This window comes from Adiantum capillus-veneris, chromosome 8, assembly GCF_014529385.1.
Source record: "Adiantum capillus-veneris isolate H3 chromosome 8, ASM1452938v2, whole genome shotgun sequence".
Taxonomy (NCBI): domain Eukaryota; kingdom Viridiplantae; phylum Streptophyta; class Polypodiopsida; order Polypodiales; family Pteridaceae; genus Adiantum; species Adiantum capillus-veneris.
The window spans coordinates 52,049,985-52,074,211 of record NC_140938.1 but is presented as its reverse complement, the minus strand read 5'-3'; the positions used below and the strand labels follow the sequence as shown (position 1 = coordinate 52,074,211).

Here is a 24,227-nt window from a genome sequence, read left to right as displayed (position 1 = left end):
AGGTGGGTGACGGGTGCATCGGAAAGGGGATATCCATAGTCAAGAGGAAATTCCGAACCGTGTTAGAATTGTGCACAAGGAAAAGCAATCACTTGAATGAAGATGGGTTCAGAGGAAACTTTGAGGAAAAACAGATGCTTTCTGCGAAAGCGGGATTGATTTTTTGGAAAGCAGTTGCTTTCCCGTGAGGAAGTTTATGTCTGCATTGCAATTGTGCATGTGATTGCATCCAGGGACGCCTGGGAAGTGTTGTGAAAGCATTATTTTAACTTATAAGGTTTTATTGAGTTTTTGGGCAGATTCAGACTATTTTTAAACTACGTCGGCCGCCCATTTGATAAGTAGGCAGCCATCTGATAAATAAGGCAACAAATCAGCCAACGTTTTCTCTCTCTTTTTCAAGCAGAACAACGAAAAAAAAAAAGGAAAAAAAAACGGCCGCGATCTCTGCGTGAGCAGCTATTCGTGCCCGTGGCTAGGAGCTATGAAAGCATCACATGCCCTCACTCAGAGGGGAGGATGAGTTTTTGCAAGAAGGAGATGGTGCTGCAGAGTTCACCCGCAGAGAACACGTTTGCCGGTGGTGCCCATGATTGTCCCAAGTGTACCCAATGTCGCCAAGACCCAGTGCGCGAGCTCCCTCGCGAAGAAGTGCCTATGGAGCGTGTTTCCATCACGACAAGCTGCTGTTTTTCTCTGTTTTCAGCCCATAAATGTTGTAGACGGGGCTGATTTACGAGAAGGAACCCGAGAACACACCTCTTTTTGTGTGTAGGATTGGAAGAGAGGATTTTCTATGTAGAGATCTCTTCCGGGGAATTACTTTTTTGAGAACTCAGTTGCGTTACGAGCGTCGAGACTTTGAAGGTACGATTTTCATGTTATGATCTCTAAGTATTTGATTGCAGGTGTACTTCCTCTTCGTGAGGGAGTAGGAGTAGAGGAAGGCACGAGCCTCTGCAGGAGAAAAGCGCTCTGAGGAACTAGAGCCAGATCAGCCCAAGAGTTTCGTACCCAAGTTTGGGAAGCAGATCCACGGATCGAAGAGAGGTAGACTCTCGAGATGTGATCCGGAAGTTGAAATTCCCAAGGGAAGGACTTCGTGTCCAGGAAAGCGGAGTTAATCTGCAAGAAGAGGACTCTGGAAACAGAGTTAAAAAAGAGTTGCAGGGATGTCATGCCCTGAGTCTGGAAGGTGAGATCCAAAGGCGAGAACCTTGATTCTCGAGGATTTGGAATAAGGAACGGAAGTTCCTTGGAATAGGTTTTGCCCTAGGAATAGGAAGTCGAGGCTTCCAGGAACCGTAAAGTCTTATTCTAGAACGAATGTGGTAATACGTTCGGTTCAAGTGCTTGTATAGACTTCTCCTCAGTAATAAAGATACTATTACGGGGGGGGGACCAACCCATCTTCTGGTCCCCAGTACTGTGTCGATCTTCTCACTCTATATCTCTCTATATCCTTTGGCTTCAGTATTAAGTGATAAATTCTATTTATCCGAGTATATTTTATATTGTTATGCGCTCCAGTTTGTGACAGTGGTATCAGAGCATGGTCTCCTCTCTTTCTCAGTAAAAGAGGACGACTCTGGGAAGATACGGGAAGAAGCCATGACAAGCCAAGAGAGAAGTAAGCAGGCGGAACCCTAAGCCCTGCAGGAAAAAGCTCGCAGAGTTGGGAAAATTATTCTCTTTGCAAGAAGTCGACACAAGACTTGGGATTCTCTGCGAAGGTGACAAGAGCATGATGGTCAAGAACCTAGAGAATCTGAGGAGCGGAATGCTCAAGATACTTCGGAACCCAGAAGATATCCATGAACATCAATCCGGAACCATAGCCAAGAAATCCCGTCATTTCGGGAAGGGTATGAAGGAGGTCTTTAGACCTCGGAACCCTCCGGTCAAGTTTGATACTTTTGACGGAAGGGAAGATGTCCCGAAAGCTACCGCTTTCATTCAACAGTATGAAGTTGCCTTTGTAAACGACAATTTTTGAGAAGTGTCGAAGGTAAGGCATGTGATGAAATACCTCAAGGGGATTGCAAGTACTTGGTGGTATACCAAAGCTCTGCAAGGAACTTACAACAAGACTTGAATTCAATTCAAGGCTGAATTTTTTTTCCTCTACGCTTTGAGGAAGGCATTCAAGAAGATTGGGATTGGTTTGCCCAATAGGAACACGAGCGAGTCAAAGCAAGTAGTGGTTCACTCTTGCCAAGGTAGCTCCATTCTTTATCCTCTTTGAGGAAGGAAAGATGAACATATTCAACAAAGGACTTCTGCCCGAATTTTGTAAACGCATCTGCAAGATACTTTGCAGCAGATGGTGGAGTCAGCAATAAAAGCTGAAAGTGTACACCTTAGTGTACATAGAATACGATCCCTGTAGTGGGACGAGAACCATTGAACATAGAAACAATGAATTTTTGTTACCTCTCCTCGAAGGATACGTTGCTTTCCGGGGAAAGTTTGGAGTAAGGGAATTCAATCTAACTCCTGAGTTTTTGAATAGAAGACCCTCAAACTTTAAGTGAGAGGGCAGGTCTTTGATCAAAGTTAAATCTTTGAGGAACTCATCAACTGTGTATTGCTTTTATGCACGAGATATGCACGTGTCTAACGAGGACAATCACTCTCGAGTGTTTATGAGAGTAGGGTTGAGTCAAAACATTGTTTTATACGATGAACTCTTTGCTTAACCATCCCGAAGGTCCATGATTGATCAGGTATCCGGTAGTTCTCCAACAAATTACCTCCTATTGCGGGTAGGAAATTATGAAGGAACCATTCTGAGCTTTCAAGCAAAGAAAAGCTTTCATGAAGCTTGAGTACTCTTTAAGCCCACACTCCCTACCCGATAAGGGAAGATATGGTAGTGCTTTTCGCACAAGTGAAGGAATACTCTCTTTACGAGGGAAGGAACAAGCGACGACTACAGCCTGTGCTCGAGGAATCCAAGGATTGAAATCCTAGATTATTTGATGAGTGGGTTTTGCTCTAAGATCGAGCGAAGGGATCGTCAGGTGAGCGTCTTTGCTCTAAGGATCTTACAAAGGTAAGGTAATTTCCCAGGTTCTCCGAAACTCTAACACAACTTAAGAATTATGTACACCTTTGGGTACATGGATAATACACGAAGATGCAGACCTATGCCAAGGTGGATCATCTACCAGTTGATTTTTTTTTCTGCTGAACGGAATGAGATGAACCAACTTCCTTTGTAGGAACTCGACGGGAGTTTGTTATACTCTCTTGAGTGCCTTTTTGCGCGCAAGGATATTCTGACACGAGAATCTCTATTTGAGATGTGTTCGGTAGAAGGAATTTGAGTTTCTCTACGGTCTTTGATCATTGAGTACCCTATGTGCCTTTACCATTATAGTAGCAACTTTTGCTTGCGGTATATGTTTTTCTCCATGAGCAGGTCAAGTAGCATTTACACGCTGTTGGAATAAATTGGAACTATTATGTTCGTAAGAATATAGTTCGCCAACCGTTTCAAAATGGTAAGAATTACATATGGGAGAACATCCCTGAGAATCAAAGAGGATTTGCTCTATTGTGAACCGGGTTTGAACGTACGTTCAGAAAATGCTATGTCTAGAATCCTATCTGTCTTAGATTTTGCAAGGCGTCATTGATGCTCGCAAGGTGAATCATTTTTTATGATTCTGTAAGGAAGAGACTCTAATGGACGTCAAGAAAACACTGTTGGTGGTAATAACTCGTAGGAGGAAAAGATTGGAAAGAAGTGCCGCCGTGCACAAGGAATCTTCGGATTGGAACCGTCCGCCTACGTTGAGCGACGGCCCGGAACAAGAACCTTCTTTAAGGTAATCGCAAATCGTGAAAGAAAGACATCGAGCTTAATACTCGATGACTTGGACATTCCCTATGTGGGAGGACACAAGAGGTTTAATTATTAATACCCTCTGGACTAACAGCGCATGATTATGCGTAAGGACAAATACCTAGATTGATTTCTAGGAAGATTCTTCTCGAATTTGAGAAGGGGAAATCAAGTTAACAGAGTCTCAGATAAGGAAACTTTGGATCAGAACAATTGGCCTACCCAAAGCAAAGGCCCGGAATAAGAACTTACGTTGGTAAGATGACACACTTTGTTTGCCACAAGAAGATTCACATGAGCTTAATGCTCTCGACATGAGCTATGCGGGAGGACACAAGGGGTTTAATATCCTCAGGACTAATAACGCAAGGTTATGCGCAAGGACATAGACCTAGATTGATTTCTAGGAGGATTATTCTTCTCGGAATTGAGAAGGTGGAATTGAGTTAACAGATTCTCGGATGAGGAAACTTCCAATTTGTTGGAAAGAGAGTTCTAACGTGGCTCGTTAGTTTGATGAATGGTGAAGGATATCCTCGAGGTACTAGAGGAACGACATGAACCAGTAAGGTAAGTATTGAATTATTGAATTTTTGTTTAATTTAATTTTTAACTTCTCTTTTGAGAAAGGACTAGCTCAACTCACCATTGAGCAAGATTTGGAATCTTTCCGATTTCTCCCCGGCAGTTCAGTTGGACCTCTACAGTTGATGACAACTGTTTGTAAGTGAGAGGGATGTTGCTAAATTGGCTTTATCTGACAAAAAAATAATTCTAAATGAATTATTGGATTTATAAGTGAGAACCAAGGAAAAATAATTCTAAATGAATAATTGGAATTTTAAGTGAGAGGGTTTTTCTCACTGAGACATCCGAGTACAGAGTATTCCTAGTACGTTGTCGTGCTGTGACACGTACATAGTAGGAACGCATGCTACAAGATCTATCTTGTATTTTTTTAGATACATAATTATATTTCCTATAGTGTACACATGCATATTTAAGTATAATAATAAGCCTTCTATCTCATCCTATTATTTTTCTCAAGGGTAACCTATCCTTACTTTACCATCAGAAAATACTATGGGAAAAGCATCAATAGCTTCGCCTTTTTAACTTGGAGCAAAAAGCATTGATTCTTTATTTCTACTATTTCATTATCATCTCACACCCTAGCTAGATCCTATATCTAGGGTAAACTCTAATATATATATATTCTATGTATTTTTTATACTTTTCTTATATTTCTTTTTAAATAGCTACTAGGAGAGAATCAAATCCTAGTGGGACACTAGGTGGCATGATTTCAAAGATACACTTATTTTAATGCATTATTGCAAGCATGATTACAAAACTTTGTCAAACAGCAATGTCATGCTTTCATATGGCATGAGGTGTCCTTTGGAATTAAATGAAAGTTTAGGCTAAGGCGACCACATGAAGACTTTTGCTGCCATAAATGGACCCTATTTTGATGAATTTTTTACACAAGGTTTCAATCCGAATTGGAAAACGATTTTAAAATGAAAATCGTAGCTAATGAGCTGAAGTTTTTGCCCATATTTTTACTTTTTTATTTGGAGCCACGGTTGAGGAGATATGATCAAAATACTGGACCCCAGTCTGCCCACATCATGCAGGGACAGCTCATTTCCAACTTTTCCAATTTCTGTTCACACTGGCTCCTCTCTTCTTGTGTAAACCCTTGTGGGTTCCCTTCACCTATAAAAGGGGACCTCTTCTTCCTTGGAAGGAACTCAAGCATTTAAGCCATTGATGAGAGGAATTCATGAGGGAGTGAGTAGTAACGCCTAATTGTACTTAGCCATTAACATAAACCCAAGCCTACACTTTTTCCTAGAGGGAGACTAGCCATTCTTGCAACAAGCTAACCTTGGAAGATCAACTCTAATCAAAGAAGGTCTTGCACTTGGTGTATCAATCAAAGTGGAATTATCCACTCTTCTTCTCTCTCCCATCAATAATGGTGCCGAAGGGTTTCAAGTAAGATGTGTTCTACATTGATGTTTCCTTGATTTCTTGTTGTTTTCATTTTCATCTCTAATCCAGCATATATATATATATATGTATCTAATCTCATCTCCTTAACCAAACCTATCTCTCTCATTCTTAGTAATTCATCCTCTCTAGGTTCTCTTGCTACAGGTACATCTCTCCCCGCAGTATCCTTATTGCCTACGGGCAAGAATAGGGCTTGGGAGGGAAACTTCTCATCTCTTCACTTCTCTCATATCTACATTTCTCACATACTATCCTAGATGAATAACCCACATGATGATCATTTCTATCGCTTTCACTCTGTACGATCTATTAGAATTAGTCGTAAAATACACTTTCAACAACGTATAGTGTTTCTCTTCAACCCTGAAAGGCTCAATGAAATACTTCTATCACCGGATCCCATCATACTACCTCTCATAGACTATAATTTTTCTTTTGATATAAGCGTAGTTATCTTGCTATGAACCAAGAGGATTTGTACACACAATTAATCCCAATCATTAGACAAAATATATATATTATGGTAAGCACAAAACTACAATTCCAAAGAACAATTCGCCTATTTGGTCAGCCAAGATTGAATGCCATTAACTTATCCATTAACCCTTTCATATTACCCATGATACCATATGACCATAGCCTTGATGTTTTCATCTTCGTATTGTTTTGACATTCTCTTTTGCGTTCTTTCTCTGTGTGTGTGAATGCAAGAGAGAAAAAGTGAGTCTTCTTTGATTGCACTTCTTTCCAAACCCTAGTCTTCATGGCATCTATGGTTTAACTCCTTCATATAGTTTTTGTTGAGTTCTCTCACAAACTCTCACAGCCATAAGCCCGGTGCTTTTTTGGCAAGACCGCAAATTTCTCGACAACGTCGTTCAAAGTAATGATGGGAGCACTGAGAACGGAAATATCTGTAAGGCCACCAAGAACGGGTACTTTTGATGCGTCACAATGGATGGGTGAAAGGGAGCATCGGGAAGCAGTATCCGACCATCCGGGAACGGACATCTCTGATGCGTCATAGCATGGGTGACATAGAGCATCGCGAAGGAGATTGTATCGTAAGTTCTGTAGGAAAGGACTAGGTGATGGGTATTCCTGATGCATCACAAGGTGGGTGACGGGTGCATCGGGAAGGGGATATCCATAGTCAAGAGGAAATTCCGAACTGTGTTAGAATTGTGCACAAGGAAAAGCAAGCACTTGAATGAAGATGGGTTCAGAGGAAACTTTGAGGAAAAACAGATGCTTTCTGAGAAAGCGGGATTGATTTTCGGGAAAGCAGATGCTTTCCTGTGAGGAAGTTTATGTCTGCATTGCAATTGTGCATGTGATTGCATCCAGGGACGCCTGGGAAGTGCTCTGGAAGCATTGTTTTTAACTTATAAGGTTTTATTGAGTTTTTGGGCAGATTCATACTATTTTAAAAATACGCCGGCCGCCCATTTAATTAGTAGGCAGCCATCTGATAAATAAGGCAACAATTCAGCCAGCGTTTTCTCTCTCTCTTTTTCAAGCACAACAACTATAAAAAAAAAAAAGAAGGCTGCGATCTCTACGCGAGCAGCTATTCGTGCCCGTGGCTAGGAGCTATAAAAGCATCGCATGCCCTCACTCAGAGGGGAGGATGAGTTTTTGCAAGAAGGAGATGGTGCTGCAGAGTTCACCCGCAAAGAAGACGTTTGTCGATGGTGCCCATGACTGTCCCAAGTGTACCCGATGTCGCCAAGACCCAGCGCGAGCTCCCTCGCGAAGAAGTGCCTATGGAGCGTGTTTCCATCACGACAAGCTGCTGTTTTTCTCTGTTTTCAGCCCATAAATGTCGTAGACGGGACTCATTTACAAGAAGGAACCCGAGAACACACCTCTTTTGTGTGTAGAATTGGAAGAGAGGATTTTCTATGTAGAGATCTCTTCCGGGGAATTGCTTTTTCGAGAACCGAGTTGCGGAGCGTCAAGACTTTGAAGGTACGATTTTCATGTTATGATCTCTAAGTATTTGATTGCAGGTATACTTCCTCTTCGTGAGGGAGTAGGAGCAGAGGAAGGCATGAGCCTCTGCAGGAGAAAAGCGCTCTTAGGAACTAGAGCCAGATCAGCCCAAGGGTTTCGTACCCAAGTTTGGGAAGTAGATCCACGGATCGAAGAGAGGTAGACTCTCGAGATGTAATCCGGAAGTTGAAATTCCCAAGGGAAGGACTTCGTGTCCAGGAAAGCGGAGTTAATCTGCAAGAAGAGGACTCTGGAAACAGAGTTAGAAAAGAGTTGCAGGGATATCATGCCCTGAGTCTGGAAGGTGAGATCCAGAGGGGAGAACCTTGATTCTCAAGGATTTGGAATAAGGAACGGAAGTTCCTTGGAATAGGGTTTTGCCCTAGGAATAGGAAGTCGAGGCTTCCAGGAACCGTAAAGTCTTATTGTAGAACGAATGTGGTAATACGTTCGGTTCAAGTGCTTGTATAGACTTCTCCTCAGTAATAAAGATACTATTACAGGGGGGGGGACCAACCCATCTTCTGGTCCCCAGTACTGTGTCGATCTTCTCACTCTATATCTCTCTCTATCTATTTCTCTCTATATCCTTTGGCTTTAGTATTAAGTGATAAATTCTATTTATCCGAGTTTATGTTATGTTGTTATGCGCTCCTGTTTGTGACAACATTCTGGTGTCGTATTCTTCTCTCTCTCTCTCTCTCTCTCTTTTGTTAGCCTCTCTCTCTCTCTCTCTCTCTCTCTCTCTCATCACGCCATCTCTCTCTCTCTTTACCATGCTTTCGTTTAGGGTTTGCTGCTGTATTTTAGGGTTCGCGACCTGTTTTTAGGGCTCGCGACCTGTATTTTAGGGTTCGCGACTTTCTTTTTTTTTTTTTTTTGTTTTTTTTTTTGTGGGGGTTGTTGGACAGATCTGCGTTTTAGGGTTTGCTGCATTTTCTGCACTTTAGAAACATCAATCCTCTCTTCTCTCTCTCTCTCTCTCTCTCTCTCTCTCATGTCATCCCCAACCTCACCTATGGCAACAAGCAAACTCAAATATATGCTTCACTCCAAACGAATTTCCATCATTGAATTGGAAATGAAAGCATGGAGAAAAGAGATGGAAGATTGGAGGAACGCGAAGACCGTTTTCCTCCGAGAAAATGAAGAAAAGGAGAAGAGGTGGAAGGACGAGAAGGATCATCTTCTCAACAAGATCGCCACGTTGGAGAATAGCATTTTGGACCTCCACAAAGAAGTGTTGGAAACACGGTCAAAAAATGGGCTTGAAGAGGGGGAATTTCAGCCCTCTTTGAGGGAAGAAATTGACAACATCAATGAGGAGAAGAAGTCATGGGCCGCGGTCATATCCGAAACGCAAAAGAAAGTAGAGGAGGCCGAAAAATGGATTGAGGTTGCCAAGAAAGGGAAAGGTAAGGAAGCTCCTTGTACACCCACTCTTATCAACATGACCCTCGAAGAGGAACAAAGAAGGAGGGTGCGGGCTCTACATGTGAGGGTAACCGGCCTCAAGGACATAAACAATGTGGAAAAAGAGGTCACAAGCCTCACATCAATGATGGGGGTGGAGAAGCCTTCACACACAAAGGCATGGAGAGTGGGCAAGAAGAGTGAGGGCCCCGGAGAATCTTCAAAGGAAAGAGCTCTCATACTACGCTTCCCTTCATTGGAAGAGAAGAAGGAATTCTTGAGGAAGAGACCTACTCTCAAGAAGACAGGTATTTTCTTAGGCGATGACCTCACTCTCTCACAACTTGCGCATATGAGAGAAGTAATGCCCGAGATTCAAGCGGCAAGGGAGAAGGGGAAGATGGCCTTTTACAGAGATGGTCGGGTGGTGATTGTAGAGCGGCGCTCTACATGACGGTGCGAGACCTATGGGACCACATTGAGGATGGCGACTTGGAATTGTAATGGGTCTATGAGGTTGGATGTTGGTGCCTTTGAGGACAGTTTCAGAGACAAGGACATTGTTTTCTTTTCAGAGACTCACCAGGCCCCTGGCCAACTGTTGCCACATGTGGTGGGATACAAATGGGAGACAGCCCACAGAACAGTTACGAGATCTGAGCATGGGAGTAGAGGTTCAGGAGGAGTAGCGGTGTTGTTTAGGGAGGAGCTACAGCCACTACTACATATTGTACGGAGAGATGATCAGGCTAGATACATGTGGGTGAGGCTGAGAGCTGACACAGGTCGATTTCTATATATTGCTATATGTTACTTCCCCCCCAGTACGTCAGTATATGCTGTATCCAGAGGGCAGTCGCCTTTCTCAATTCTAGATGATGATATATGGGAGTTTTCTAGGGATGGTGATATCATCCTCCTAGGAGACTTCAATGCTCGAACGGGCAACTGTCAGACAGTCTTCTACGACACCTCAGATGAGATGCTTAGAGAGTTGGATGTGGGTGAGCTGGGGTTTGACAGATGCTCACATGACAGAGAGCAGACTGAGTATGGGAGATACCTCACGGAGATGACGACTACACATGGGCTAGCCATACTTAATGGCTTACAGCGGTTTCCTGGAGCAGCAGGCTTCACATGCTTTCCACACAGACATGGGGCCAGTACAGTGGACTATGTTATGACACAGCCGAGCTTTATTCCTTGTATTCAGGATTTCACGGTGGGAGCCAGACCAGTGGGCGTAGCAGTGGATCATGCTCTCTTGACACTGTCCGTATCTTTTCAGTTTAGTACAGCCCAGAAATCAGGAGGCAGGTCACACACCCGTTATACATTTACACCAGAGACTGACTCGGTTTATACAGAGGCGATCTGGGATCGTCTATGCACAGTTGCTCCAGGCCTCTCAGTAGAGGAGTGCACTACTTTATTGACTGAGACACTACATGATGCAGCATCAGAGGCATACCCACACACTCAACCGGATCGGAGGCGACATTCTGGGAGCATGCCCCAGAATAGTTGGTATGATGAGGAGTGCAGAGAGATGAGAGCCCAGCTTCAGAGGGATCTTCATTTAGGAGTCATCACCTACAGACAGTCGCGGATTGCTTTCCGGCGCCTTGTGCGAAAGAAGAAACGAGCTTACCTGGCCCAGATGGAGCGAGACTTGTATCAGTTGTTCTTGAGTAGAGACTCAGGCGAGGCATGGCGACTCTTCCATGAGCACTCCCCTCCCCCAGTGATTACTTCTCCTGATGTGTGGGGCCAGTATGCGACATCGTTATATACGGTTCCTGGGCAGGATCCCCTTCCAGATCCTACAGAGCCATGTCCACCTACGAGCACCTTCTTTACCACTGAGATGGTAAAGAGAGCCATTGACAGGATGAGGACCAGGAGGGCTTACGATCATGACGGTCTAGTAGCGGAGCACTTTATACATGCTAGGGATATGCTGATGGAGGTTCTTGCAGTGTTGTTCAATCGTGCCATGTGTGAGGGATTACCTGAGACTTGGAGGTTGTCTACTATTGTGCCTATATTCAAGGCAGGTGATCCTACAGAGCCTGGAAATTACCGCACTATTATGGTTGGACACACACTGGCACGATTGTATGCATCCATTATTGAGCAGCAGTTGAGTAACTGGGCAGAGGGTGAGGGTGTACGGGCAAAGGGACAGGCAGGTTTCAGGAGGGGTTTCTCCACTCTTGACCATATTCTGACACTCAGAGCTATCATTGAGGAGGGCAGGTCACATGGGAGACGGATTTATTGTAGCTTTGTGGATTTCCGCAAAGCATTTGACATGGTACCGAGAGCTCGACTGATGCGCAGACTGCAGGAGATGGGGGTGCCCACAGTGTTGATTTGGGGGATTATGGCTTTATACAGATCAGTGATGGGACATGTACGCACCCCAGAGGGGATATCTGACTTAGTTCACTCTACTATCGGGGTGAAACAGGGTTGCCCATTGTCTCCTACTCTATTTGGTATGTATGTTGATGAGGTGTCTGATCACATTGACAGAGAGGGTGATAGAGGTGCCCAGCTGGCAGGGACGTGGATCCCATTGTTGTTATATGCTGATGATATTGTCTTGATCTCTGACTCACCAGAGGGTATGCAGCGACAGTTGGATGCATTACACAGTTTTGCAGAGGATAGTGGATTGTCTGTAAACCTTGGTAAAACCAAGGTCATGGTGTTTAACACCACACCGCAGTGGATCAGGAGATCGGCACCGACCTTCACGTATGGTCAAGAGATTGTGGAGTATACAGATGCATACACTTACCTTGGGATAGTCTTCACTGGGCCGAGGTTTTCTTTGGGGAGAGCAGCAAAGACTAGACTGACCAGAGCTTATGCGGCCTTGGGAGGCTTGGAGAGGATGTGTTCGCAGGTTCAGTTCCAGGAACCTCGGACAAAGTTATGGCTCTTTGATACTTTAGTAGCCTCAGCTATGATGTATGGGGTACAGGTATGGGGACCTTCTGTAGGCCAGGATGGTTGGAGAGGTATGGAGAGGCCCTTGGTATCTATGATCTCCCGATTGATTAGAGCCAAGGCCTCCGTACCTCACGCGATCATTCGAGCAGAGCTAGCTGCCCCCCCCATGGAGATTGAGGCGCTTACCAGATCAGTGTCCTTTGTGCACAGCCTATGGGATACTACTAGAGACAGATATGCTAGATTGGCCCTTGAGTCTTCCAGACAGTTAGCTCTACAGGGGGACACTTCATGCTGGTATGCACAGATGACTTCATGGTTTCAGACGCATGGCTTCACCATGGACAGGTTGCCCCCTTTCCAGTATTCTCTTCAGGCACCCTCGCTGTCTCTTACACGGGTGGAGATCACTAGACTCATTCGTCAGGACCTGATCCAGCTCGACACCAGGAGGACATGGATAGAGCCGCCTCAGGAGTTGAGCACAAAGATGGCTTTCTATAGAGAGCATCTTCTCCACCTCACAGGAGATGGGTTTGTGATTCGACCCAGCTACATGGACACACATATGTCTCATGGTTTGCGTTGTGCCATTGGTCAGATACGCACATCCTCACATCAGCTCGAGATTGAGACCGGTAGATTCAGAGGGATACCAGCAGACAGCAGGATATGCCGATTATGCCAGAGAGAGCCAGAGACAGAGTTGCACTACATATGTCATTGCACAGTGTTCTATGAGATACGGGGGCGTTTCCACTGCTTATTCAGAGAGGGTTTTGGTCCTCTATCTAGGGTCATGAGTTATGAGGATCAGAGATGTCTTGGACTATATCTACTTGAGTTACACAGGTATAGAGACACTTTACTGGGGAGAGCTAGAGAGAGGCAGTCCCAGAGACACATTACAGATTTCTTTTCACTAGATATGGGACAGCCAGAGGAGCAGCCACCACTGCAGAGCTCGTCCCACACTCATTCGACCACTACTGGCACTCTCATCGACCGAGCATTGGAGCTACAGAGATACAGACGACCGCGACTGAGGAGAGGAGCTACACAGCATCGACGGAGACTACAACAGAAGATTCGAGCCATACTCTCTCGACATCCAGAGTGCAGATGAGGATGGATCCTCACCATTTCTTCCATCTTTGTTTCACACACTGTTACATCCAGTTTACCGGGTACCTATTGTATCAGCTGCTACACCCACGTAGTTTTAGATTGTAGTAGTAGTAGTAGTATTTTGTTCCACTTCTAGTTCTTTTCTAGTTCTTTTGTACCCAGACATGGTATTAGATTCACTATTTTGTAACTGATTGGTCTCATAGGTCATTTTGGCCTTTTGAAGACGTTAATATAACATTTCATTTCATTTCATTTCTCTCTATCTCTCAGTCTCAGTATCTTCATTCATAGTGTCATTCACTTTGTGTCCATTGCACTCTCTCACTAAAGGAACGGAAGGCTCTCCCTTCCGTAAGTAAAGGGAACCTTGAGCACAGTTCAGAGCACCCATCTTGAGCAAAGTTGAACATTCACTTCCGTTGCACTTTACAGTTGAATAATAATACCATCAAGAATAGGTTTCCTATTCCTAGGATTGATGATATTCTCGATCGTTTAGAGGGTGTTGCAATTTTCAGCAGGATGGACCTTCAGAGTGGGTACCATCAGATTCGTATAAGGCCAGAGGATGTGCACAAGACTGTGTTTAGAACGACATTTGGTCTTTATGAGTTTCTAGTGATGCTGTTTGGGCTAACAAATGCTCTTGCCACGTCCAACAGAATGATGGACCGGATTTTCTGCTCGCATCAACAGTTTGTTGGGATGTTCTTCGATGACATGATATTCTACTCCAAGAATTAAGAGAAGCATAGGCGTCACTTGACCATTATGTTCGAAGAGCTGCGTAGTCACAGGTTACTTGTCAATCCTAAGAAAAGTGAATTCTTCCTGGAAGAGATCTCACTTTCTTGGCCACATAGTCTCAAAGGATGGTGTCAGAATGGATCCCGCAAAGGTCGAAGCTATTAACACATGACCAGACTTGAAGACTGTGCACGATGTCAGAAGCTTCTTGGGATTGTGTTCCTACTATAGAAGGTTTAACAGGAATTTTGGAGAGATAGCATCACCTTTTTACGCTTTGCAAAAGAAAGAGGTCACTTTGGGATGGACCCAAAAAGAGATTTCAGCTTTCAGTCTCTTAAAGCAAAAGTTGACTTCAGATCCAATAATTGTTTTGCCAGATCTTAAGAAGTCATTTGTGGTCCAGTGTGACGCGTGTGGCAGTAGCATCGGAGCAGTGCTAATGTAAGATGGACGAGTAGTAGCTTATGAAAGCCGAATTTTGCAAGGGCCAGAGAAGACTATGCAAGTCTATAAGAAAGAGCTCTTGGCCATGATTCATGCGCTTTCTAGTTGGAAGCACTACCTCTTAGGTGCTGATTTTGTTGTCCAAACAGACCATCAGACCTTGCGATACTTCTTGACACAGTTAAAGCTATCCAAAAGCATATGCGATGGTGTCACAAGACGTGCACCATGTGCCAATAGAAAAGAACAGACTGAACAGACTATTAGCACTTCAATAACAACTGAACTGAGAGAGAGAGAGAGATGACACGCGGCACGGAGTGGCGGAATTCCACCCCAGAGAGTATTGGCCCCAAACCTTGTGTCACGTGCACATCTAACCCTATGTGTACATGGACAAGCTACTTCATGACAAGGGTTCAATTCAGTCAGTCAGTCTAGAATAGGAAGTGATCTGGCGCTTTTGTGAGTCTGTTCGCAGACTGTGCATGTCCAGACACTCTGGTTGCACACAGCATGATCATCAGCATTCCCGTCAAATTCCATCAGGGTCAGTTTACAGGGCAGAAGACTTATTTTTCCTATTTTTTGACATTTCTCACTTATTGTTTTTAAGTGACTTTTGTCGGGAACTAGGTAGGGCAATTTTGCTAAGTTTGTATATATAGAAACCTAGCGCTAGTGTCACGTGACACATCCAACCCTATGTGTCCGTGGACAAGCTACAACATGACCAGGGTTCAGTTCAGTCAAGTCAGTCTAGAATAGGAAGTGATCTGGCACTTTTGTGAGTCTGTTCGCAGACCGTGCATGCACAGACACTTAGATTAGATGCATATCCTCTGGTTGCACACAGCATGATCATCGGATTTCCATCAGAACCCATCAAGAGCATTTTTTACAGTGCATAAACCTATTTTTCCTATTTTTGACATTTTTCACTTATTATTTTTAAGTGACTTTTGTTGGAAAGTAGGTAGGACAAATTTACTAAGTTTGTATATAAGAAACCTAGCGCTAGCACTTTCTGGCAGAAGAGGCATCAGGAGCACCTTGCTCAACAGGCAACTTCTTAGCAAGACCCCCCACATCAGTAGAGCTAGCGTTTTTGCATCTGCAAGGACCTAGCATTTTCATCCACAGGCAGCCTACCATTTTTGTGCACAGCAGATCGGCCCCGGCAGCAGCAAGACAGATCAAGAAGCCTAGCGTTTTGCATTTGCAGGACAACCGGCAGCAGCAGAGCAGAATTCAGCCTTAGCGTTTTTGGAGCAGCGGGCGACCTAGCATTTTGCAGTTCCTTCGCGACGGGATCCACAGAAGCACCAGCGTTTTCAGTTTTCAGCATTCAGTATCCGCAGTAGAACCCCCGAATCTCACAGATCTCACCTTCCCGCAACAGATCCTTGTTGCACGGTCAGATCCCGCGAAGTTTGCAATTTCAGCCTGGAAAACGCAGATTTCAGAATCTGCGTTTTCAGCGCGTCGTCGTCACATCGTCGCCATCGACATCGTCACCGACATAGAGTCAGAATTCAATAGATAAAGATTTGCAGATTGCAGCCATTAGCATTTTCAGATTTCAGCTCGTCTCGTTGTCGTCCTCATCGTCGGCAAGTTCAAAGCATTGTAGAGATTTGTGCAATCATAAGTAGACCGCTCTAGAAATTGAAGCCGAGCTAGCCACGGGGCAAACTCAAAAAGTAGTACCACTCATTGGTGCTCTTCCAATGACTATTCAAGATTATCATGGAAAAGCTAATTTCCACATCATGATGTTGGGCAATTGCGACGTTCTCTTGGGCATGCCTTGGCACGACAAGAATGATGCGACTCTCCATGTTCGGAACCGAACCATCACCGTGATGCAGAAGGACAAGCTAGTCGTCCTCAAAGTTCGGTTGTCCGAACAAAACCTCGAATGAACTCTCTCTACTTGTTTTTCTTTATAGCTAGAAAGTATTGTTTGAAAATTTGTTTGAAATGGATGGTATCTGTTTTGAACTTGTTTTGGTGCCGATTTGAAATGTTTGACTCTGGTTTTTATACTAGTTTCAATGATTGGTGATTTTACTTATTGGTGGAGAAGTGAGAATTGATAATTGAAAAGTGTTGTTTTTGACTCCCGGCCCGGACCTTGATGGTTATGCGGGAGGAGTATTAAGAAGTCTGAGTAGTGGTTACTCTCAGCACCTCGAAACGACGCAGGCTGCGGTCTGGGGAGCGTTTGGTTGTACAAGGCCTCTATATCTCCCGGCTCGGACCTTTTTAGGTTATGCGGGAGGAGTGATGAAGGAGTCGTTGGATATCTCCCGGCCCGGACCTTGTTAGGTTATGCGGGAGGAGTGTTCATCGGCGGCTTTATGTTTCTATGTCTTGTAACATGCATATGTGAACATTTGTGTTGCATTGTGATGTGCCAACCACTGAATATTCCTAATTGGATGAGATTGCCTGGGTATGTAATTTTAGTGCATCAAGACACCCGTGGAAGATCAGTACGGTCTGGGTGTGATGGCTAATTTTACTACGCCGGAATATCAAGAGTTCCGATTTGAACGAAAGAAGAAGCTAACTCCTTGATCAAAAGAGCCGAAAGGAGAAGCTAACTCCTTAACAAAAAAGAGCCAATTGATTGTCCCTCAGAATGTCCCTCCGAAATTCTTGAGCTAACTTGAGTTGTTTTTGTAGATATGCTGTAATTGCGGACGATTACTCTCTTTCAAGAAGGAGAGATATCACAAACTGCTAACGTGTCAAAGCCTTGAAGAAGGGAGCCAACTTGCAGATGTCGGCCGAGGGGTCTAAACCCTAAGAAGAACAAGTAACAGAAGAAGAAGTTCTACCAACTTATGGGGACCCCGTCCGATGGGATCCCAAGTGATATAAAGGATTAAAATAAAGCAGGACCTACACACAAAGAATTACGTAGCAGTTGATGATGTGGCAACTGTACGGAAATTTCAAAAATTGCATTGACATGATGATGTGGCAGGCTGTACGGATTTCCGCGTTTTGCGTTGACTGCTGTACGGAAATTCCGTGATTTACACTGGTAGCTTTTTGGCATTGCTTTTGCACCAGATGCTTTTGAGTTTGAAGGCTTTTCACTGTAAGTTGGGGCCTAGGGCCTTTAAATATGTGTTAAGGGCTCATTCTCTGGCATGCTTCCTGGAGAAGGTGCAGAGTTTGGAGTACCGGCTTGTACTGTGTTGAGGCAATATAAAGAAATACCGAAAGGGGCGCCGAGTTTTGGGGCCAATACTCTCTGGGGTGGAATTCCCCACTCCTTGTCGCGTGTCGTCTCTCTTTCAGTTCAGTTGTTATTGAAGTGCTAAAAGTCTGTTCAGTCTGTTCTTTTCTATTGGCACGTGGTGCCTGTCTTGTGACACTAGCCGTCAGGTTTGAGACGTTTTCCGGCTACCAGGACACCCATTGAGCCCTTGAGTTTGTACAACAGTTTAACATGGCCTTCTCTGGAGGTCGGTTCACAGAACACTTCAAGGTAAAGAAAATTTTCACATCAACTTGGATATTAGACAAATATGAAAGAGATGTCTTCACAACTTGGAATCACTTGAGAATGACTAAGAAAGATACATTGGATGTCTACTGCCAAAGGTTTTGGGATACTTATTTGCTAGTATCTTTGTTTTGGAAGATTACTTTGAGAGACCAGATTGAGCGGTTTTGATGTGGATTGCCAAAAGAGATTCGAGAGTATTGTCTAAACCAGAAGTCTTATGGGACATGCTAAGCAAGGATTTGGAATGCATGCCGGCTCATTGACTTATCCTACAGAAAGTGTGCAGTGTGAACTAAGTGTGTGATTTGTCAACTGCATGCTAAGTGGATGTACAGTCTTGTGGGGATGGTCATGGGCTGAAATGTGAAATGAAAAGATATGATAGTAACAAGATTTAGTAGATCAAGACATCCGTGAAAAGATCAGTTTGGTCTTTCGGATTTTATGCTATTGTACGGATTTCCGCAAATTATGTTGGCAGCTTTTTGAAATTGTCAGCGCTAGCTTTTGGGGTTCAGTGCTTTTGAACCTGATGGTTTTGGGGCTCTGCTTTTCAGGCATCCCTTGTACTCTTTATAAGAGCCCTTGGGGCCTCACTTTGTAGAGCATTTGGACACAGAGCTTGAGAGCAGAGGGTCATCGGGAGTTGTACCTTGTTCTGATCAATAATAAAGAAATACCGAAAGGGGCGCCAGTCTTTGGGGCCATTACTTCTGGGCGTGGAACTTTGCCTTGCTGTGTTCACTCTCTCTCTCTATTAAAGTTCTCTCTCTATTAAAGTTCAGTGATTTTAAGGTTTCTGTTCGTGTGTTGCTATTGATTTCTCGCTTGGAGTGTCCAAGCCTGTAAAAGAATCTGTAACAGAACCGCTCAACCTGCTCCTTAAAATTGATCCTTAGAAAAGAAGACATTGGCAAAAGGTATTTCAAAACCTCTGGCAATAAGCAACCAAAGTGTCTTCCTTTGTCATTCTCAAATGATGCCAACCCGTGAGGACATGCTCTTCATATTCTTCCGTTAACCATGCCGAAGTGAAAATTCTCTTGAATTCGATCTACTTCTTAGGTGCTTCTTTGTGCAACAGCAAGGTAGACCACCATGTCTGGGTGTTTCCTTTCCGAAACGCCGCCGCCTTCCGTATCTTGGAGGCTTCCAAGAAATGAACTTGCGAAAAGCGACGTGAAACTGCTGTATAAATGCAAGGGCTCAATGGATATCCCTGAAGCGTGAAAACGTGTCAACCTTCACTGTTTGAACTCCATTTTTGAACTCCTTGGTCTTTTTCCCCTTCTTCTCACCGTCTAAATGGTCAGAAGAGGACGAGGTCTCCTCCTTTGAACTGCTAGATTTCTTTCTATGCCTTCTAGACTTCTTCTTGGATCTACTTTTCTTGATTTTCTTGGTCTTTCTCCGCTTCTTCCTCATTTTTCTCATCCTCACCAGAACTCCATCTGAAGGTCAAGTGGCCTTCGACTTTTCAAGGGCGTTGAACCCAACAGGCCTGGCCTATTTGCCAAAAACTATCATTAGTTGAGCTATTGCACGTTGGATCACAAAGAACTTCTCTGAGGCCCGACTTTCAAAAGCTTGCCCATTTTATAGAGATTCGTAGTATTTATTTGTCTTTCTTAGAAGACGTTTGCTACAAGAGTCCGCTGTTTTTGGGTGCATTTTTATTTTCCAATCATTTTTGTATTAATTTTCAGTTTTTCCGTTTGGAGTGGTTTTTGCGTGTTTCGGTACTTGGAGACTTGGGAGTTATCTATTTGCTAAAAGAATAATCAAACAGAGTTTATATTGTGCGTGCAGGCATATCAAGGGAAAAGACGTGTTGCTTATCACAAATCCAAAAGTGTCAATGCTGTACACAGACCAAGTAGTTGCAAGTATTCTGGGAATAGGGGGTGACATTAATGTGGAAGGTGTTGTTTTACGTGACGTAGAAAGGACAAACTTGAAGGTAACTTTTAATGAGCTGGTATTATATGTGCGATATCTTTCAAACTGTGTCTCAGGTGAGCTGATTTTTACTAACTATTTGTGCAGGAAAATGTCTTTGAAGTGGTCGATAAAGCTGCAGAAGCAAGAATGGACAGGACAGCTACTTTTGTAGGCCTTGGAGGAGGTGTTGTGAATGATTTGTGTGGTTTTTCTGCTGCAGTCTATGGAGGTGGAGTGAACTACATCCAAATACCAACTACACTGACAGCACAGGTATGGCGGATACCGATTGCTTTAATAAATCCTACATATAGTGATCCAAAGTTGAGCCGATGATGGGGATTACACAGGTTGATGTGGCAGTTGCGGATGAGATTGGTATCTACCATCTTCTTGACAAGCAATCTATTTGCTCTTATTATGAGCCAGAGTGTGTGATAGTGGACACAAATTTTTTGAAGACATTACCAGGCAAGGAGCTTATTTCAGGAATTGCAGAAGTTCTCAAGTTTGCTTTGGTTAGAGATGGTGCTTTCTTACGGTGGCTGAAAGAGAACATGGAACAATTGCTTGCAAGGTTTGCAAAATTGTGCATTGTCAGAATCCCACATAATTGTCTTATGTGAGATATTGGGGTTTTAAATTGATGTTCTACACAGTTCATAGAAAGTTTCATATAATTTCTGTGAAGTGCTCGTGGATGGTATGCAATCTTAACTTCACATGTTTATGTTGCATGTATTGGGGAAGGGATCCAGCCACAACTGCCTATGCAATCAAAAGGTCTTGTGAAATCAAGGCAGAGATCTTATCACTCGACAAACAAGCAGGTGGCCTCAGGGACATCTTAAGCCTAGGGCGTATTTTTGGAAATGTGAGTCTTGGTATATCTGAAAGTCCCTTTTGCTGATGTCTTTGTAGGATGTGGTCTTGTTGTGAACTATTACATTCTTGCAACCTATTGTTCGAATGTCTTTGTTCACTTTACGTGTTGTTAACGCTGCAATGTTTGAAGTTTTTCATGTGTATCTTTTCAGTTTTTGTGAGGGCGGTTGGGGGGGGGGGGGTTCTTTAGGTGTGTAGCTCTTACAGAAATATACATGCTCATTTCTTTGAACAGGCAATTCAAAAGAGTATGAAGCCTGGGGAGTGGCTTCATGGAGAAGCTTTGGCTGTTGGAATTGTAAGCTGATGCAGCAGGAATTGAGCATAACTCTTCCCTTTTTAATGCGATCCTTTAACAGCAATCCTCTGTTCCACTTTTCCTCTGCAGGTGATGACATTAGATCTAGCACACAGGCTGGAATGGATAGATGATAGTGTGCTGATTGATGCTATTGTTGCCATCGAAAGGGCACATTTGCCAACAGCACCACCCGCACATGTTTCGAAAGAGGCCCTACTGAAAAATTTGGGTGTAAGTGTTTTTTGGCTTTGACTACATGTAAAATTAATCAGTTTGTTTGCACTCAAATTGTACTGTTTGCAGGTACCTAGTGGTGGACATCCATTGCTAGCATTACCAAAGGGACCTGGTGGACACTGTGTTGTCACGGAAGCATATGATCGCAAATGCTTTGATTCTATGCTGACCTTTTTCTGCCTTGGGGACAGAGCGTAGATTGGTGTGACCTCTCAGTGGTGGAGTTGATTGCTCCAATGATATAAAGTTTCTATGCGCTACAATGGCCGAGCTACTCCTGGTGATTTGGTTCGCTTACAAGAAGCTTTACCGCTGGGCACTCCGCATTGGCCAGCTGTCAGCTAGTCCAAACCGTTCTGTGCTCACCATTTGCATCTCTTAGGAGCTCATTTATATCAGCACAGGTTATTGTCACAGAAGGACTGCAGAATAGCTATTTGAATAGTGGGGCCCAACCATGGGTGTTAAAAAGGCAAAACATGTTGAAGATGGCATCAGGAATTTGACTTTGGCACGAGCTCTTCCGTACTGGTGTGGCTTATGCTAGCAGCAGAACAGAGAGGGATGGCATCAGAAATTCGACTACAGCAGGATCACAAGTTCACAACCGTGCTGATGAGGGTTATGCTAATTGGACGCATTGAGAAACTCTTGGCTAATCAGGTGTAACCGGAAGCATGGCGACTATTGCCTCCTCCTTCAACTTGTGCAACCTTGTGCATTTAAGGCTATAAATTTGAAGTGTACATGGAGAGGCCAACAGGTTCAGGACAACAGACAGAAACGGCAACTCATTGCTTACGAAATGTTGTCACCATTAGATGCTTAATTGTCATTGGCTAACCCTCCATGTCCTACTTACATGCAAATCTCTTCTGATGTGATTGTAAAAACAAACTAACTAGCCATTTTGTGGCACTTGAAGCATGGTTTTTGGTACTGAGTTTTGGCTGCCACGGGGTTTGAGGTGATTTCATGGTGGTCACTACGCAAGCCTACACACATTGCCTCCTGTTCTTTCCTTAACTTTTGGTTTGTGTTTAAGCCATTTAAGTGGCTTGGGCCGCAAGAGGCAAGCCACAGGCTCACATCTCTATCTGTAGCAAGGTTCAGTTCTTGCTCTTGCACCCTCTAAAGCACCTAGCTATGTCATTTTACAGTCTAATGTTTTCAAAATTGAGGCAACTTCCTTTGTGAACCTTTTTTAGTGCCAAAAATAAGCCATTTTGTTTGCTCCTGAATGTGTGCTTGTCTCATACAAAATAAGATTAAGGATAACGGGATAGACTGTTCCAACTCCTGTGGGCTTGTGGAATAGCGGTTAAAGATGGGTTTGTGTCACTTTTTGAATTATGGGTTTGACCATTGTTTTGACATGATTTGAGCATTCTCATGGTTGACGATGGATTTGAGACATGCCTCTAGAGCCTTTGCTTAAGGATTGAAAGGGATGATATATATCACAAGAAGTTTTGGACAGATTCTCACAATAATTCTCACATTGTGACTTACCTCAACATCATGAGCTTTGGCGAGGGAGGCACTGCATACCTAGCTAGGTACGATTGGGGGCAGGGGACCGTCGGCCCGGTAGGGGGCCGGGGTCCCCTGCCCCCAATCGTGCCTAGCTAGGTATGTGGTGCCTCTCGAGCAGAAGCTCATAATGTTATGCATTGTATGAAAAACAATGAAAAAGACTCCATTTTTCTACATGAGAAAATTTCTAAATCTTCTTGTGTATGTTCATAAGGTAAGAAAAGTCTAAATCTGTGAATTATAAGAGGCTTAAACTCCCACAAAAATACAAAAGCAAGGGACACAAGAAAGCAGATAAATGAAAACCAATTCTCTTTATTTGTTACTAAGCAAAAGTAGATTGAAACACGCTGCTATTCACCCAAAAATGCTTTTAGAAAACGTATAAGCAAAATAAGTTAAAGAAGCTTACTACATAGTCGATCAGCATAAAACTTTTTCAAATTCACGACGAATAATATAAAAGGATAATGTTGTTTTCAATCATGTGCGTTTGCAAAGACACACGTACGTGTGCGCATGTGTGCTCAAAACAAAGAGGGGGGTGGTGTATTTGGTCCCACAATATGTGAGCTTATGTGGAACATCTATACATGTAATTAACTATCTTCAGTAAGGAGCCTTTCATTGCCCTTGTAAGCACTCATTTCTCAATCATGTCTATGAAAGCCCAAAAGATAATTTGGATACACAATTGGCTTGGGATAACATTATAGTTGTGCTAGCTTGACAAGTGTGCTTCATCACACAATCTTCCATTTGACATTATGCGTATTTTCATGAAAATACAGACGAAATCGTCTTCAAAAAGAAGAAGATGGGGGATCAATTTGGAAGCTTTTTCTTGTTCTACCAAGTAAATGAAAGTGAATTTGTATATGGGAAGGGGAAAATGAATACATTTATTGATAAGGTTTAAGATCATCTCCACATGAAAGACAGTAAGGGATTAATATTTAGTGGCTTTAGGGACTTGACTGAGAAGATGTTCACATAACAAGTTATCATGCCAATATTTCGGTGACAATCAATCATGTGCCTAGCAATATTCACACATTGAAAAGTGCAGTTTTTGTACTCTTTATTAAGCTTTTAGAAGTTGGTTGTTTGAAGTATCCAAGGACCAATGACCTCTTTTTTTTCTTTTCAAAATTTGGCACAAATTAGCATTCTTTACTCTCGATGCAACAATCTTCAACATTAGATTATGGTTTTACCTTTCTTCTGTGTGA

The 24,227-nt window shown here is 43.4% G+C and overlaps 1 protein-coding gene across 1 annotated transcript in view; it reads left to right on the top strand.

Moving 5' to 3' along the window:
• The window catches only part of LOC147452133 (3-dehydroquinate synthase, chloroplastic-like), a 28,139-nt gene extending 5,446 nt beyond the window's left edge, over positions 1–22,693 (top strand). Inside the window, exons 2-8 of the mRNA XM_086517934.1 lie at positions 19,905–20,055; positions 20,142–20,309; positions 20,387–20,613; positions 20,787–20,910; positions 21,157–21,219; positions 21,310–21,453; positions 21,526–22,693. Of these exons, the coding sequence (XP_086374060.1) occupies positions 19,905–20,055; positions 20,142–20,309; positions 20,387–20,613; positions 20,787–20,910; positions 21,157–21,219; positions 21,310–21,453; positions 21,526–21,657 (1,009 nt within the window). The 3' untranslated portion in view covers positions 21,658–22,693. The remainder of the gene's footprint in view (positions 1–19,904; positions 20,056–20,141; positions 20,310–20,386; positions 20,614–20,786; positions 20,911–21,156; positions 21,220–21,309; positions 21,454–21,525) is intronic.
• The last annotated feature ends 1,534 nt before the right edge of the window (positions 22,694–24,227 follow it).